Source organism: Aotus nancymaae, unplaced genomic scaffold, assembly GCF_030222135.1.
Source record: "Aotus nancymaae isolate 86718 unplaced genomic scaffold, 86718_ANA_hifiasm-v0.15.2.pri h1tg000040l, whole genome shotgun sequence".
NCBI lineage: Eukaryota > Metazoa > Chordata > Mammalia > Primates > Aotidae > Aotus > Aotus nancymaae.
The window spans coordinates 81,156,767-81,171,265 of record NW_026988454.1 but is presented as its reverse complement, the minus strand read 5'-3'; the positions used below and the strand labels follow the sequence as shown (position 1 = coordinate 81,171,265).

At 35.0% G+C, this 14,499-nt stretch overlaps 1 protein-coding gene across 26 annotated transcripts in view; it reads right to left on the bottom strand.

Moving 5' to 3' along the window:
• Positions 1-14,499, bottom strand: part of SNX14 (sorting nexin 14) — a 160,776-nt gene that overhangs the window by 81,473 nt on the left and 64,804 nt on the right. For 21 of the 26 annotated variants that reach the window (XR_010336683.1, XR_010336679.1, XR_010336684.1 and 18 more), the window contains 5 exons: positions 13,452-13,478; positions 11,379-11,511; positions 5,709-5,910; positions 2,331-2,414; positions 570-670 (listed from right to left, as the gene is read on the bottom strand). Coding sequence is in view for 6 of the 26 variants with exons in the window: in XM_012468806.2 (XP_012324229.1) it covers positions 570-670; positions 2,331-2,414; positions 5,709-5,910; positions 11,379-11,511; positions 13,452-13,478 (547 nt within the window). In the remaining 20 variants the exon portion in view is untranslated. The remainder of the gene's footprint in view (positions 1-569; positions 671-2,330; positions 2,415-5,708; positions 5,911-11,378; positions 11,512-13,451; positions 13,479-14,499) is intronic. The other 5 variants (XR_010336686.1, XR_010336687.1, XM_012468808.2 and 2 more) reach the window with 1 other exon arrangement.

Here is a 14,499-nt window from a genome sequence, read left to right as displayed (position 1 = left end):
CTAAGTAAAGATTTTTCTGGACTGGGTGTGGTGCCTCACGCCTGTAATCCCAGTGCTTTGGGAGGCCAAGGAAGGTGGACCATGAGGTCAGGAGTTCAAGACCAGCCTGGCCAACATGATGAAACTCCATCTCTACTAAAAATACAAAAATTAGCCAGGCGTGGTGGTGTATGCCTGTAATCCCAGCTACTAGGGAGACTGCGGCAGAAGAATCACTTGAACCCAGGAGGTGGAGGTTGCAGTGAGCCTAGATCATGCCACAGCACTCTAGCCTGGGTGACAGAGTGAGACTCAGTCTAAAAAAAAAAAAAAAAAAGATTTTTCTTCCCCTAAGAAAGTATCTTGTATTTTATTCCATTTTTGGGGGGAGGGGGCGGGGAGAGAAGGTAGGTGGAAGTAATATACTCTTGACAAAAATTCATTCTAAAACTTACATGGAAATTTTTAAAAATTAAAATCCACATGGACAGGTATTTATAGAGCAAAGCGCAAATGTACAAGAGAAAAAGAGACAAATTAGAGAATGCTATAATTAGCAACTTTTGGAATTAATACAGTTGATGCTCTACCTGTAGATATTCCTGGAACTCTTCCCTCTTTGACTTTAAGAATTCGTAATTTTTGGGGCCAATAATCCTCTTAGAAGGAAGCTGGGCATCAGGAAATGTACCTGAAATTAGTACATATTAAAGTTATTGCTGTGTTCTGCTACTATTTTTAAAACTTTAAAATAGGTTTTAACATTTACTATGGCACTTTCAGATTAACAACACTGCCTTGTAGAGATGTGACATTATTCTTTGAATAATCTTCACAAAATCAGAGAACTTCAAGTCAGAAGTCCAGACGAAAGAACTTGAGTCTACTGATAAACAAAATATCACTCGTAACAACCATGGTTTGACATAGATTTTTTTAGCTTTCTATACTAGTAAAACAGCTTCAAAAATTATTATGACATTGTTTTGAAATTGGTGAGATATATTAGATAAAACCTTACTAAAGAAGTAACTAATTTCTCATAGGGAAAAAAGATAGCATTTTGTAAATGCTACATAAATAGCTTAAAATCAAAATGTAAGCCGGGTGCAGTGGCTCACACCTATAATCTCAGCACTTTGGGAGGCCGGGGTGAGCAGATCACTTGAGGTTAGGAGTTTGAGACCAACATGATGAAACCCCATCTCCACTAAAAATACAAAAAATTAGCTGGGCATGGTGGTGTGTGCCTGTAATCCCAGCTATTCAGGAGGCTGAGGCAGGAGAATTGCCTGAACCCAGGAGGCGGAGGTTGCAGTGAGCCGAGATCGCGCCATTGCACTCCAGCCTGGGTAACAAGAGCAAAATTCCGTCTCAAAAAAAAAAAAAAAAAAAAAAATTAGCCAGGCATGGTGGCCTATGTCTGTAATCCCAGCTACTTAGGAGGCTAAGGTGAGAGAATCACTGGAACCTTGGAGGCGGAGATTGCTGTACGCCAGGATCGCACCACTGCACTCTAGCCTGGGTGACAGAGCAAAACTCCATCTCAAACAAAAAAAAAGAAAGAAAAAAATGTAAAAACTATGAATGTACTTTCTCAGATAGGACTGGCTTTAGAAATTTTAGTATCAAAAAAGAAAAGTATAAACAAAAAAAGTTTTCAGAGAAAACTCTCAGCCTTAAACAAAAAAAGTTTTCAGAGAAAGAACAAGGATGGTACTGCACCAGATTGGTAGAGAGAAAGAAAAAACCATTTCAATACACATACAAACTCAAAATTTAGGCACAAATATGGAGTGGGACCTTTATTTTCCTATAATAATCATTCTTATCACAGGCTTTGTTCTTATAGCAGGGAAAGGAACGTTCCTTACTCTTCTCAATTCAAAATCAACCTGAATTTGGATCAGGGGACACTCTACAGAGCTTTTGTAAAATAAAAAGATTTAGAACACACAGGTAAAACTCACCAAGCTACATACAAAAAAAAAAAAAGGCTGGAAATTGTTTATAACTATATCCCTGATATTAACCAAAATAAATAAATTGATGAGACAGGAGGAACAAAAGAGAGTAAATAGAAAACCCTTTCTAAAATACAGCTTTAAAATAGCTATTTTTAAATTTTTATTTTATTATTAAAAAAGCATAAATGTGCATTGCAAGAACTTTAAATACAGAGATAAGTAAAAATAAAAAGGTAAACAATATACTTCTGTTATCAATAAAAGGGTACACTGCCACTGTTGTATTTCTTTGGTATAATTATTTAAAATAAATTAATCTGGTATCATAGCTTTAAAGAATAGTAATGCTGAAATGTAATGTTTTATCCAAAAAGAATAACATACCATGAAATTCTGTTAATTTTGATTCAAGTACATAGAATTCAAGATATCTTCTATAGACAGACCAGTGTTCAGGCTCGTGTCCAACTGTAAATTGAGTAAACACACACTGAGTAACAAATAATTTTAACACCCTAAAAGAATGCCATGTTTAAAACATTAAGAATACAAAGCTGGCTGGGCATGGTGACTCACGCCTATAATTCCAGAACTTTGGGAGACTGAGGTGGGTGGATCATTTGAGATCAGGAATTCGAGACCAGCCTGGCCAACATGGTGAAACCCTGCCTCTACTAAAAATATACAAATTAGCCGGGCATGGTGGCGGGCGTCTGTAGTCCCAGCTACTCAGGAACCTCAGGCAGGAGAATCGCTTGAACCTGGGAGGCAGAGGTTGCAGTGAGCCAAGATTGCATCATTGCACTCCAGCCTGGGCAACAGAGTGAGACTTTGTCTCAAAAAAAAAAAAGAATACAAAACTGGAAATTATTCCACAGTCATAATTTGTTATTTTTGGCATAACATTATTAACAAATTTTATCCCATATTTTAGTTACCTAGAAGTAACTAACAAATTTTATCTATTTATGAAGTTATCTCAAGAAAATATACTTTTTCTATACAGAATCAGAGCTGACAGAAACTTTAAAATATCATGCAATTATGATTATTTTTTAAATGTCACCAAAATGATGTATTTCACAAAAATTTTTTTTATTGATTTTGGGTCTCTCAAATATTTACCATGCTGTCCTAATTTAACATAGTACAGAGCAGTACTATCCAATAGAAGTCTGCAATTATGAAGATGCTCCATGGATCTGCATTAAAACAGCAGCCACTAGCCCCATGTTGTCACTGAGTATTTGAAATGCAGCTACTGCAACTAAAGAACTGAAATTTTAATACAATTTAATTTGAATTTAATTACCACATGCAGTTACTGGCTACCAAATTGGGCAGCACATAGTAATAGTTTCAAGAGTGAGTCTGGAATCAGACTGCCTACTCTAATCCCAGTTAACCCTGCCCCCATTTACCATGCGGTCTTAAACAAATAATACCACCGTACCTTACAATACTTAGATGTAGAATAAAAATAATTGTGTCTATTACATAAAATAATCTACATAAAGTACTTTTGTACAGTGCATAGCACAGAGTACATACCTCATAAATGTTAATTGTTATTGTTAACATCTAACATCATGTGTTAGATGATCAAGTCAATCAATACCACAACCATCCAAAACAATACTTCTATTTAGAAAAAACCAACCTGATCACAACATATAAAACAAATCCTAGTTTTCTTCTTCAACACTGGTCTTAAAAGATCCACAGTATATTTAGGTTAGGTTTTTAATGCTGAAATTTTTATTTTGTTATCCATATAAAATCAACATAGTAAATGATACACTTTTTTCTCTCTCATAGATCATGGTTTCTAAGCGCACATTACATTGACAGTAGAAGTCTGCAGCACTGTTGACAAGCATTATCTTTAAAATACAAGCTTTTGGCCTGGCACAGTGGCTCACACCTGAAATCCCAGTACTTTTGGAGGTCACAGTGGGAAGACAGCTTTGAGCTCAAAAGTTCAAGACTAGCCTCAGCAACACACTGAAACCCTGCCTCTACAAAAAAAATTTTTTAATTAGCTGTGTGTGGTGACATGCACCTATAGTCCCAGCTACTCAGGAGACTAAGATGGGAGGATCACTTGAGCCCAGGAAGTTGAGGCTGTAGTGAGTAACAGTCATGCCGCTGCACACCAGCATGGGCAACAAAGCAAGACTCTCTCTCAAAAAGAAAAAAAAATTAAATTAAAAAATAAAATACAAGTTTTAAGATTTTTGGGGTTTTATTTTTCAGTTATTGAGCCATAAATTATTATAATTTATGTTAAATTATTAACCTTTTAAAATAAAGCATAAAAATTAAAGGCAGTTGTCATAAAGCAAAACCAAAAGTATATTCCAAACAAAACTAAGTTTGAAACAGAAATCAGACTCTATTATTGACAATGGTTTGGCTGTCCACCTGTCAGAATGCTGAGAGAACAACAACTAGTAAGACTAAACAGCAACTCCAACAAAATCAGGCAGTATGGCCTAAGACCTGGACAGAATAAGACTCTGCCTGGTATTTAGTGATAGGAAAAATTATAACTAGCTACTCTGGGCATTCTTCCTTCCCAATTCCTGTGTCTCATATTCTTGAAACAGGATCAGCTTTTGAAGAAAATCAGAAAACCTAATACTTTTTGAAAAATAAAAAAGAATAATTAGCACTGATCTTCACACTACCACTTAGTTATCCTCTCAAAACCATTTTCTAACATTGTCACTTTTTTTCCTTCTTTCCTCATAACTCCCTCTTTCTGAGCTCAACTTTATTTTCTGCTCATCATTCTCAAAATATACGTGACTTTGTGCTTTTCCCTACACTGACTGACCCACTTCTTGGACAAAGTGCAAAGTGGTGACTGTTTTATTTTTTAATTCGATTTCTTTTTATGAAGTTACAAGTAGGACTTGAAAGGGGTGACTTTATCCTGCTACAGACGCCGTTAACCCTTATCTCTTCTACAGTCTATACCTGAAATAATCAAAAGAAAAAATATGGCTAAACATGAAGAAAACTTGCAAAGTTTTAACCATACTTTCATCAGTTCTTTTTTGTTTTTTTGGAGACAGCGTTTCACTCTCTCTCCAAGGCTGGAGAGCAATCACAAGATCTTGGCTCACTGCAACCTCCGCCTCCTGGGTTCAAGTGATCTTCATGCCTCAACCTCCTGAGTAGCTAGAACTACAGCACACATCACCATGCATGGCTAATTTTTGTATTTTTAGTAGATACGGGGTTTCACCATGTTAGTCAGGCTGGTCTCAAACTCCTGACCTCAGGTAATCCACCCGCGTTGGCCTCTCAAAGTGCTGGGATTACAGGAGTGAGCCACCACGCCTGGCCATATTTTCATCAATTCTAATTAGCCCACAAAATGGGCGAGAAAAAAATACTGCCTTAATTAAATTAATATAATACCTGATATAGTGCTGTATGGATTAATGATAATTGAGTAAGTATAATGTCTAATGATGGCAACAAAACCATTAAAAGAACATTACATTAAATGCCTGATGGACTGTCAGGTGTCTAGCAGGCTTCATTCAATAAATGTTGATTGAATGAGTTAGTTAACTGCTAACAAAGATAACCTGGGACATCCTAAGCCTTCTTTCAATTTTCTGTTTTGGACACTCTCTTTTGGATATGCAGCTATATTTGTTAGACTGAAGTGGCAAAATGTTTATCGTACCTGAAAACAATACTCATTCATGGGCATCTTTTAAGAAAGGTGTTCAGAAAGCTTCCTACCTGCTCTTCTATCATTTCTTTCAACATCAATACAAAACACAGGAATTCTCTCTTTTTTCTCCTTCCTTTCAGAGGAGGGATCCTCAAAAAAGTCTACATATGGAATGCTAATTTTCCATGCAGCAAGGTTTCGGGGAGTATTAGGTGTGCTCACAGCCTCCACTGGAGAATCATCTTCCATTACAACAATACCTTCTTCAATCTGGAAAAAAATTAATGGGATAAATTTAATATTCCCAATACCTTTAGAATTATAGCATATGAGATAAGAGTAAAAAGTAATACGCCCATATCAATTGATAATTTTTTAAGACTCTGAAAGCTAGGTAATATTAAATTTTCTACTGAAAAAATAAAGACAAAAAGTTAAAAACTAAGTTATTAGCATCAACTCTAAGTTTTGTTGTATCATCTGTATATCAAAATATAATAGGCCAGGGACAGTGCCTATAATCCCAACACTTGCAGAGGCTGAGGTGGGAGGAATGCTTGGCCCAGAAGTTTGAGACTAGCCTGGGAAACACAGTGAGACCTCGTGGCTACAAAATATTTAGTTGGGCATGGTGGTGCACCTCTGTAGTCCCAGCTACTCAGGAGACTGAGGTGGGAGCACCGCTTGAGTCCAGGAGGCTGAGATTGCAGTGAGCCAAGTTTGTGCCACTGTACTACATCCTGGGTGACAGAGGAAGACCCTGTCTCAAAAAAAAAAAAGAAAGAAAGAAAGAAAGAAAATATAATAGAAGATAAAGAATAAATACCTTAGAGATTATGGGAAAAAAATATGTAAAACACAAATACAGAAACCGTTCAACCTTTGTGATAAGAAATAAAAATTAATGTACTGGTATTTTTTCATTTTGAAAAGTAAAATTTTATAAATGACAACAGTCACTGATGGGAGACTGCACAGATAAACTAGATCTGTGACACACTGCTGGTTACAAGGTATACCAGCACAACCCTTCTGGAAAGTGTTATGGCAATGTGTATCTATAAAGAATCAAAAAACGATTTCAAACAAGTAATTCCATTTTTGAAAATTTGTTGTAATAAAAATATTTACTCCAAAAATTTTTTTTAACTATAAAAACGACCCAAGTAAAAACTGTAGCAGTTAACATAAAATTGGAAAAAAGGTCGGAATAAAACCCACCTCTACAGAATTAAGAGTTTTTCTGTTTCATCACTCTAAAACTTTAACATAAATGTTTAAATGCTAAATATTTTCAAATACCAAAAAAATAAAGTAACAATTATTTAAAAAACAAAACTACATGTTCTAGAAATAGATACACAGGAAGAAGGAAACAACTGTCTCTATTTTTTAAATTGGAAGAGTTCCTTTGAATCTGGCATATTATAAACATCAACTCACCTAGACATCTCTTATTCATGTTTAAAAGGACAAAATTATATAAATAAAACGAACACACCTTTTTAAAAGCAATGAGTCAAAGTTTGCAGCACTTAAGAGAATTCTGAGTAGCCTAGTCAGAGCAAACCAGTAATACAGAGGAATTTATTTCCAGAATTCTAACCCTACCTTCACTCTCAGTTCTTTCCTCTTAACCCTGGTACCCACCTCTCTTCTAAGGAAATTCCTTTCCTCCCCCAGAAACTTCCTTTGCTTTTTTCTGTTCTCATCCTAAATTGGCTTTCCATAATCTCTAATAAGATTCTTACTGATCTTAGGAAGACTTCTTAATGCTCTGTTGAAAATAACTTGAAGACCTTAAGAAACAAAACTATAAAAATAGATGACAGATGTTGGGTTTTGCCTTTTAAGAGGCAAGATTATCTCCTTATAATCTTGGAAGAAACAGAGATGTATAAGGGAAACACCCAACGCTTAATACTTGAGGTTTAAGGTAGCATCTTCCATGGTTACTACAAGTATATTTTTGTTAATGGATCTGGCTTCTGAGGAGAAGAAAAAGTGAATCATAAAATGACAGAGAATTTGTTGAAAATGCTGACTAAAAGCCAGAAGAAAAAAAAAGACATTCTTAAATTAAAAGAAGCTCCTCAGAATCAATCTAAGAAACAAAATGGGAAAACAAAATTCTTAGCAATGAAAAAGGTCAAAGTTTAGTAATTTATTACTGTTACTAGTTAAATGGTATTTTTATCAACAAAGTCTAAAGAAAAATATCTAGGGAAATATTTCTCTAAGAACTTTCAGGGCATCCTTTAACGCTATTTGAAAATAAGTAAATATTGTAATCAAAATGTTAATAAGGGAAAACCAAGTACTTTAAATACTTTTCGTTTCCAAACAGCTGTTCTTTCTACCAAGAGGATGGTGATTATGGAAGGTGGAGATAAAAGGTTAAATGTCCTTCTATTTCCTTAAGAAATGTTAGTATTTCTGATTATTCTTTTCCTATACAGAGGTAACTCCCAAGTTATCTCTGTATATATCTCTGTATAATATGTACAGGCATATTATATTTCATAACTATATTTGTAAGCCATATTTCTGAACTTAAAACAGAAATGCATTTTCTGCTACATCAACCCAATTTTTTTTGTTGTTGAGACAGGGTCTCACTAGGTTGCCAGGCTCACTGCAACCTCCTCCTAGGCTCAAGTGATCATCCTTTATCAGTCTCCTGAGTAGCTGGGACTATGGGCACACTACCACACCCAGCTAATTTTTCTATGTTTATACAGACAGGATTTCACATTGTTGGCCAGGCTGGTCTCAAACTCCTGAGCTCAAGTGATCCTCCAGCCTCAGCCTCCCAAAGTGCTGGGATTACCGGTGTGAGCCACCAAACCTAGCCCCAACCCAATCTTATATACCAGGCTTTGGTTCACAGGGCAGCATATGGATGGATGCTAATTTAATTCACAACTTGCAATCATATAGCTATGAGCACTGATGTGCTTACAGGACTTACTCTATGTGCAAGGCACTGTTCTCAGTGCTTCATATATATTACTTGGTTAATACTTCTTATAACATCTCTATGTAAGATAAATAGTATTATCTCCATTTTAAGGTGACAAAACAAAATCACAATAAAATTAACCAACATATCCAAGATCACTGAGCGAGTAGGCACTGCTGCCAAATGACACAATAAGGGTTCTGAAAGATAACGTCTTCTATGTCTCTAATAAGATATCCTAAATGTCTCCAATTTAAGATTACAAACCACTTTATTCCTGGCAGTGAAACTGGCAACTTCTCTTTTCCCTCAACTTCCTAAACAAGACAAAGCGGATTTCCCCAGGACCCCCAGCTTGGAACTAGCACAGTGTCTTCTAAATCCTAAGTGGCATCATCTTAGTCTGTGTCAGCACCTTACTGTCCCTGTATTTTCCTTTGATAGTATTAAACATTAGTTTGCCTGCTTCTCCAACTTTCTGTTACTACTGTCTTTGCTCCCAATCAATAATTTCCTTCTTCCTTGGGTCACTACAAAACAGAGCAAACTCTCTCAGCTTTTTAAAGATATCCTCCTATTACTGAAGCTGAAATACAGCCTGTGTATCAAGCAATTGGGAAAGCAAAATACACCTTCCTCCATAAAAAATATGTTTTAAAAGTTCAGGATAACATGAGTAAATACTTTTGTTATAATATCGAATGGGGAGAAAGGATAGCAAACTATATTTATAATGTAGTCTAGTCTAGTGAAAAGGAAAAGGTTTTTGTGTTTGGGGGATTTTTTTTAAAGAAAATCACCAAACTATTAATAGAAGTGGTTACTGGGTGGTAAGATTATGGGTGTAAGTGGCATTTAAATTTTTTCCCACTGTTCTATATTATTAGAAAACTGGCTGGGCGCGGTGGCTCACACCTGTAATCCCAGCACTTTGGGAGGCTGAGGCGGGCAGATCACGAGGTCAAGATTGAGACCATCCTGGTCAACATGGTGAAACCCCGTCTCTACTAAAATATAAAAATTAGCTGGGCATGGTGGCGCGCGTCTGTAGTCCCAGCTACTCGTGAGGCTGAGGAAGGAGAAGTGCTTGAACCCGGGAAGCGGAGGTTGCAGTGAGCCAAGATCGTGCCACTGTACTCCAGCCTGGCGCCTGGCACCTGGCACCTGGCAACAGAGCTAGACTCTGTCTCAAAAAAAAAAAAAAAAGAAAGAAAGAAAACTGAGAATATAATTGCTTAAAATTAGAAAACATAAACATTATTTTCAAAATGACTTTCTCTACTTTCTTCTACCCACACTTTTTTCTTTTTCTTTCTTTTTTTTTTTTTTTTTGAGACAGGCTCTCACTCTGTTAACCAGGCTAAAGTGTAGTGACACAAACAGTTCACTGCAGCCTCAGCCTCCTGAGGTGAGGTGATCCTCCCAAGTAGTTAGGACTACAGCTGTGCACCATCATGCTCAGTTTATTTTTTACTTTTTTGTAAAGACAGGGTCTCACCATGTTGCCCAAGCCGGTCTTGAACTCCTTGGCTCAAGCAATCCTCCTGCCTCAGCCTCCCAAAGTGCTCAGATTACAGATGTGAGCTACCAAACCCTGCACAAAAATACTACCCACACTTATAGGGAAAAATAAAGGCATAAAAAATTGCTGTATTTGGATTAATAAAAAAGGTCTTAAATAAGATTTTCTTCCATTTAAATCATTATGAAGAATCAGTTACCCTTAGTAATTCATCAAGGCAATGGGACAAAGGTTAAAAGGATGGGGTAAAGAAAAGGGTTTACTCCTGTCTCCCCACCTTTCCTCCTTCTTGGTCATAATCAATCCAATCAGTACTAAACATCCCCTTTACACCTGAGTTAGTGAATTTCTTAAGGCCGAGGTCTACATGTAATCATTTTTTCATCCCCAGTGCCCAGGGTCATTAAAAGGCAAATGAGAATCCAAGATCTCTATTCAATAAAAATGAAAAGTACAAATGAGACAATACTTGCCTTTATGGGACTATGTGATAGGAAAGACCATCATAAATATATAACTTCAAATACATTATGGTACAAGCTTTAACATATGATATAATAGAGACATAAAAGGAGAAAATGCTCAGTTCAACTCAGGGATTCACATAAAGGTTTATGGGGAACAGCGGCATTCTCAAGGATGCATATGAATTTTCCAGGTCAATAAATGAAGGAAGGGCATTTTAAGCAGGACAAACATACAGAGAAATAAAATAGCATGGTAAGTAAAATGTACATATAAGTCAACTAGAAATCTTATTAAAATGCAAATTGATTCAGTAAGTCTAGGATAGGGCCTGAGATTCTGTATTTACACAAGCTCCCAGGTAATGCCAATGCTGCTTGTCCACAGACCACAGTTTAAGTAGCAAGGAGTCAGAGTATCTATTAACAGCTCTGTATACCTGGAACATACGGTGGGAAAAAGGTAACATCAGAATATGAAGCTTAACCAAAAGATGGTAAACTGTTTGACTACTAGAAATACCTCAGCTTAACAGAAACCACTCTGCCTTAATAAGCAATAACATAGTTCTCATGAATATTAAAAATTAGATTCACATCATGAAACTATCATAACTAATGAAGGAATGAGAAATACAAAGGAAGTCTTAAGTAAGAAGATAGAGGGAAAGTATTAAACAGAACACAGATTCTCCAAAAACAAAAGGAAAACAATGAGTGTATCTAATTTTTTTATGTTATAGTTAAGTCTAAAGTTATACATAAATCAAACTTATACATTTTTACTTACAAAATCATCTTCACCTTCAGCTAAACCATAGTTAGGCAACATAGCTCCCTCCATTGTGGTACTTTTGAATACTCCTTTAATTTTGCTACCTATTCTGCTGATTCCAAATGATTCTCCCCTTTTCTGCGTGTTCCTGAATATTAAACAAAAATGTATCAAGTACATAGCAAATCATCACAACAGTCTAGTTTATTGTAAACTATTTTTTTTAAAAAAAAAAAATTTTAAAAATGTAAACTAAAGGTATAGCTAACATAAGTTCTGGAGTTTTCATCCATGGATTAAGTAACAACATCTCAGAAGCCAAAAATGACATAGTATTTAAAGTTTAAATTTGGTAGATGAATAAATGGGACAATATATATTTATAAACTCTCAAAATTTACCTAGTATTAACTTCAAAATATTAATGAGATTAAAATTTTTAAAAGATGAGAGCCCCCTAGTGGAATATAGTTCTTATTGTGATATTTTGAAATAGATAGAAAAATACCTAAGATCTGTTCAAAACCGAAAACATCCCTTTAGAGTAACTATACTAAAATAATGCAACAGAAAAAAACATTAAGCTATTACTTTCTCAGTGCTTCATTTTCAAATAGAACTTTTAAAAAAAAAACTGTCTATGACTGACAAACTTTCAAGCAAAATTCAACTTTATAATCATATAAATACTCAAAAAAGGCATGAGGTACAAAATGGATCTTAAATTATTTAACTTCAAAGTAAGAAAAAGAATAGTGCCAAAGAGAAAGGTTAGCAATGAGAATAGGGATAAAAGCAAATGGAGCCCTAGGAAAGCAGTCTGCTTTGCCATAAATATTAAATGTTAATTTTGCAATTTTTTTAAAGCTGAATTTCTGAAAGCAGAAATAGTTGGAAAGCAACAAAATAAATAAGCTAAAAGTAGCAAAAATGTCTGTTAGCCTACTGCCCAATGTTTCAGCAATTAAAACCATAACTTTTATCCAATTTAAAAGTCATGCTCAAGGCTGGGTACAGTAGCTCACACCTGTAACCCCAGCACTTTGGGAGTCCAAGGCAGGCAGATCTCCTGAGGTCAGGAGTTCGAGACCAGCCTGGCCAACATGGTGAAACCCTGTCTCTACTAAAAATACAAAAATTAGCCAGGCATGGTGGTGAGCATCTGTCATCCCAGCTACCAGGAAGGCTGACGCAGAAGAATCACTGGAACCTGGGAGGCAGAGGTTACAGTAAGCTGAGAATGTACCACTGCACTCCAGTTTTAAATCCTCAAGTGTATAGCTATTACTCCTATGAGGAAAATTTAAATTATCTACTGAAATAATACAATTAAAGAAAGAAAAGTAATGAAGTTTTAAATATACCAATATGCAGTAATGTGTATTTTACACTATCCAAGAAGTAAATCAAACTTCTGAAAAAACTGGAAAAACACTAATAATAAGCAGTAAGCAGAAAAGGGGTACTTAAACTAGATTATTCTATTTTTAAAAACATACAATTAGGTTTTTTTTAATCCAGAATTGCAGACACAATTGTCCTTGATTTAAAAAAATGCTTCCCAAAACACAAAAATGTTAACAAAATATTTTCAAAATCTCTAGAATCTAGATAATTTATTCTAGTCTCTATAACATGGAAATTATAAAACAATGGAGGTTGTTGAAATATGAAATTTTAAAACTCTCACTTGTGATTATGCCCAGAAATGCAAAAACATCATTATACTTCTTACTAAAAAAAAAAGGTTATTTAAACATAAATAATTCTAAAACTAATTTAGCAAAATCAACAAGAAGAACAAAAATGAGTCAGCCTTAAAAAACAAGATACTGGCAAATTAAATGATGAAAATATCTTTAAAGTACCAGGACATTTTTATTTTATAATGACATATGCTATATCAAAAAGTAGATATCTAGAATCAAAGTAGGTATTCATTTTAAAAGATTATCCTAAATAGCTAGGATACAATGGCAGTTAATACCACAGTGTTTCATTTTTTTCTTTTTTATTTGTATGAGGTTGTTCACAATGTACTTTCTAAAAACATTTAATACTGAAAAGAATCACATGCTCAACACTTACCGAAAATCATCCAAACTTAGGCTACCTCTGCAATAACAGATATGTGAAATTGTATAAAAAGAGGAGAGAAAGAAAACCCAGATATTATATAAACTTCAATTTAGAACACAAAACAAAATTTAAAAGCTTCAGAAGCTACACAGGTGTATAACATTCATCTTTGCAAAGGGAAGAAATCCTCATGAATAAGGTGATAAAGGGAAGAGAAATAAATGCACATAATTGTCTTTTGTGTTTGGAAGTTTATATACTAAAAAAGGTTCTTAAAAATTAAATATGTTATAATATTGGGTGACATGGAAAAAATTAGGTATGTCAGGAAAAAACTTTTTTCTGCATTATTAAAAAATGTTCTTAGAAATTAAATATCCAGAAATAATTATATCTTTCCTTTGTCTTAGGCATACCATTTCTTTCACACAGTGGAAAGTATAAAGAGACTGAGTCACCAAATACCTGGCACAAAAAAAAACCCTCATATTTTCCAACATGAAATTTGTGTCCATAATAGATATAATCACTTATGCTTCACATTTTAGCTTGAGTAAAAAAATATGTTTTACCGCATGTTCTCACTCATAAGTGGGTGTTGAACAATGAGAACACATGGACACAGGGAGGGGAACATCACACAGTGGGGTCTGTTGGGGGATGCAGGGCTAGGGAAGGGATAGCAGGGAGTGGAGAGACTGGGGAGAGATATCATTAGGAGAAATACCTAATGTAGGTGACAGGGGGATGGAGGCAGCAAACCACCATGGCATGTGTATACCTATGTAAGATCTGCAAGATCTGCAGTCCTGCAAGATCTGCACATATACCCCAGAACTTAAAGAAAAACAAACAAATAAATATATATATATATATGTTTTAAGCTAAGAAGCACAGTTAACAAAAGATCTCTAAATATTAAAAAAAAATGTTGTACTTTGAGTGTACAACGAAACAGAGAACGTAATAAACAATATGCATTATAATTTTACTTTGAAAATATAAAATGTAGATATTAAGTATATGAATAAATACTTTATATATTTTAAATCATTTA